The sequence below is a fragment of the Chrysochloris asiatica genome, unplaced genomic scaffold (assembly GCF_000296735.1).
Source record: "Chrysochloris asiatica unplaced genomic scaffold, ChrAsi1.0 scaffold00324, whole genome shotgun sequence".
Taxonomy (NCBI): domain Eukaryota; kingdom Metazoa; phylum Chordata; class Mammalia; order Afrosoricida; family Chrysochloridae; genus Chrysochloris; species Chrysochloris asiatica.
Genome location: NW_006408842.1, coordinates 532,177 through 535,882, shown reverse-complemented (window position 1 = coordinate 535,882; position 3,706 = coordinate 532,177). Strand labels below are relative to the sequence as shown.

Genomic DNA, 3,706 nt, shown 5'->3' with positions numbered 1-3,706 from the left:
TAGAGGACAGCAAATGCTGGCGAGGATGCAGAAATACTGGGACCCTACTACATTGTTGGTGGGAATGCAAAATGGTCCAACCACTCTGGAAAGCAATGTAACACATTTTCAGAAGATTGAAAATAGAAATACCTTATGACCCAGCAATTCCTCTACTTGATATTTACCCACAAGAAATACGAGCCATACACCAATGTTCACAGCAGCACTATTTACAGTAGCAAAAAAATGGAGACAACCAAAATGCCCATCAGTTGAAGAATGGATAAACAAACTGTGGTACATGCACATAATGGAATACTCTGCTACCTTGAAGCTACAAGGAAGCTACAAGTCATTCCATAACATGGATGAACCTTGAGGACATTATGCTGAGTGAAATTAGCCAGTCACAAAAGGAGAAATACTGCATAAGACCATTATTGTAAAGGACAAAGAAAAAGAACCCACACAAAAGGGGGGAAAAAAATCTCTATATATAATTGCTGATCACTGGGATGTATGGGATGAGAAGAAGGGAGGGAGGGAGAGGAAGAAAGAGCAGAGGGTAGGGAATAGATATAGGAGAGCCTGGTTGCTGTTGGGGGAGACTGGCAATATACAAGAAGGAGAAAGAAGAACAAGGCAGACGGGAGAACGGTTGGGCAGGTTTGCATGAACTAGATGGGACAGAGGTAAATGACGATTTATGCATAACCTTGGAATAACAGGGCTTCAGAATACAGGGATATAAGCATGGCTTGAAAGGGGAAAAGAGGTGAATAATGTTAGGATGTTTGGCTGTCTTTTGAATCTTGGTTTCCCTTGCCTACCATTGTGAAATAGACACTTGGAGGAGGGGGGGATAGCCAGAAACATCATAACAGAAAACATGTAAGCCCGTGTTCAGCCTATAACTGTCTGGAATACCTTGAGGGGAGCTGGAAATTGCTCAGACCCAAAGTGTAGGGGAGTGGGGCTTATAAAGGCAAGAAGTGACTTGCTTGCAAGCTTTCAAGAGGGAGCCTAGTTCCAGATGGGGCAGGGGTAGGCAGAACCTCCACTGAATGATTTCCAATCTGTTGGGACCTGGCTGACGAAAGGAAATGGGGATAAGATATCGAAGGCTGTGCTCTTTAATCTTCATCAGTAAATGTTTCAAGTCTTCTTCACTTTCAGCAAGCAAGGTTGTATCATCTGCATATCTCAGGTTGTTAATGAGTCTTCCTCTAATTCTGAAGCCACGTTTTTCTTCATAGAACCCAGCTTCTCGGATTATTTGCTCAGTATACAGTTTGAATAAGTATGGTGAAAGAATACAACCCTGTCACATACATTTCTTATTTTTAAACCAATGTTCCCATGTTCTGTTCAAACAACTACCTCTTGGTTCATGTACAGATTCCTCATGAGCACAAGTAAGTGTTCAGGAATAATCATACTTTGCAATGTTGTCCATAGCTTGTCATTATCCACACAATTGAAAGCCTTTGAGTAGTCAATAAAGCACTGGTAAACATCTTTCTGGTATTCTCTGCTTTCAGCCAAGAACCATCAGACATCAGCAAGGATATCCCTCATTCTATGTCCTCTTCTGAATCCAGCTTGAACCTCTGGAAGTTCTCTGTCAATATATGCTTGCAGCCATTTCTGTATTACCTTTAGTAAAACTTTACTCACATGGGATATGTCCGATGATTTCCACATTCTGTTGGGTCACCTCTCTTTAGAATGGGCACAAATACAAATCTCTTCCAATCAGTTGGCCAGATAGTTGTCTTCCAGATTTCTTGGCAGAGATGAGTGTGTATCTCTTGTGCCACCTCACTTTCTTGAAAGATTTCAATTTTTATTCCATCAATTCCTGGTGCCTTGTTCTTTGCCAATTCCTTCAATGTACCTTGGACTTCCTCCTTCAGTATCATTGGCTCTTGATCATTGATCATTTCCCTTTGGTACAGTGACTCCATATGTTCCTTCCATATTTTTTTTTAATGCTTTCTGCATCATTCAATAATTTTCTCAGAGAATCCTTCAGTAATGAAAGTCGAGGCTTGAACTTTTTTTCAGTTCACCCAGCTGGAGGAATTCTGAGCTTGTTCTTCTTTTTGGGTTTCTGACTCCAGATCTTTACATATTTTGTTGTAATATTTGATTTTATCTTCTCAAGCTGACCTTTGAAATTTTCTGTTTGGCTCTTGTACCTTCTCATTTCCACTAAGTATCTGTATCTCTCTAGTCCATCAAAAAGGAACTTTGCTTAGAGTGGTCTACCTCAAGACTATAAATATCCTTGAAGAAATGGACCAAGGAAAAGGGATTTCTAGCCTTGAGAAATCCACATTAAACTGGAATCCTTCTAGACCTGATAACCTCTTTTTCCTTCTCCAGTTAATTTGGAACAAATTCTCCCCTCCCTCCCCACTAGGAGCCATGGCTAAGATGGGTCTCTCAGCAGACTATGCTGGGTCTCAGAAGCCCTTAAAGTTGTAATCTGGGACATCTACTACTATGTTGTTGTTGTTATGTGCCGTGGAGTCAGTTCTGACTCATAGCGACCCTGCACAGGGTTTCCGAGGCTATAAATCTTTATGGGAGCAGAATGCCTCATCTTTCTCTGGCAGAACTGCTGGTAGTTTTGAATGGCTGACCTTGCGGTTCACAGCCCGATTCGTAACCACTACACTACCAGAGCTCCTTATCTACTACTATAGCATCCTGATTATTATTAGAGGATCAATTATCCTAAAAAGACCAAGGTCTGCAGAAAGTATATCACCACCTTCCCTTCATCCAGGAGCACTGGTATGGCACTGTAGGGTGAGCACTGGACTGCTAACCATTGTTAGCCAACAGTCATTCCTTGGAAACCCTATACAGGGTTACTATGATTCAGAACTGAATCTATGACACTGAACAACAACAACAATTACCCTTCATCCACAAGCACCAAGATGGAATCATGGTCAAGAAAGCATCCAGTGCAACCCCAGTCTCACAGATTATCTCATTAAAGGGAGAAGCTTTTTGGTGAAAATCTATTCACTTTGCATTAGAAATTAAAAAAAAAAAAAAAAATGCCTTTGCAACTGTATTAGCTTAGAAATCAGAAAGGTACTAGAAGTAGAACTTTAAACAGACATCGGTCTTTGCAAATTTATCTAATGATAAATTCTGTATTGGAGTTCTCCCTTTCAGGTTCTTTTAGTTAAAGGTGTGACTGTAATAAAGTTTAGAACAAAAAATTGCCCTGAGGAGTATGTTGGCCTCTGCCATGTTCCTACTGAATGCCTGATCCTGATCTCATCTCTCTTGGATTTTCTGGGAACAGCACCATTGCAGTGGACCCTGGGTGCATTGAACGCAGCCATGATAATGTCTCCTTTTTTTTCCAGCAAGGATTGAAAATAGTGCATCATGCAGAGAAGACTCTGTCCAGCTTCTGCAAGTGGCAAAAGAGCATCAACCCCAAGAGTGACCTTAACCCTGCCCATCACGATGTGGCTGTCCTTCTCACCAGGTACCCCGGAGTGCCTGGAACCTGGGTGGGTGGGCTACAGAGGGATGGGAATGGGAACAGGAAAAGGGAGGGAGAGCTGACTGGTCAAAGTGTTGCCAGGTGTCACAGTTACTTAGTGTTGCTGTAACACAAGTGCTTCAAGTGAGTTTTTGTTTTGTTTTAATTTTTATTGTGAACTGAGTGATAGTTTACACTCATCATTTCATT

At 41.4% G+C, this 3,706-nt stretch overlaps 1 protein-coding gene across 1 annotated transcript in view; it reads left to right on the top strand.

The window, feature by feature from the left end:
- The window catches only part of ADAMTS12 (ADAM metallopeptidase with thrombospondin type 1 motif, 12), a 571,713-nt gene that overhangs the window by 324,035 nt on the left and 243,972 nt on the right, over nt 1–3,706 (top strand). Inside the window, exon 6 of the mRNA XM_006875388.1 lies at nt 3,375–3,499. Coding sequence (XP_006875450.1) covers nt 3,375–3,499 — 125 coding nt within the window. The remainder of the gene's footprint in view (nt 1–3,374; nt 3,500–3,706) is intronic.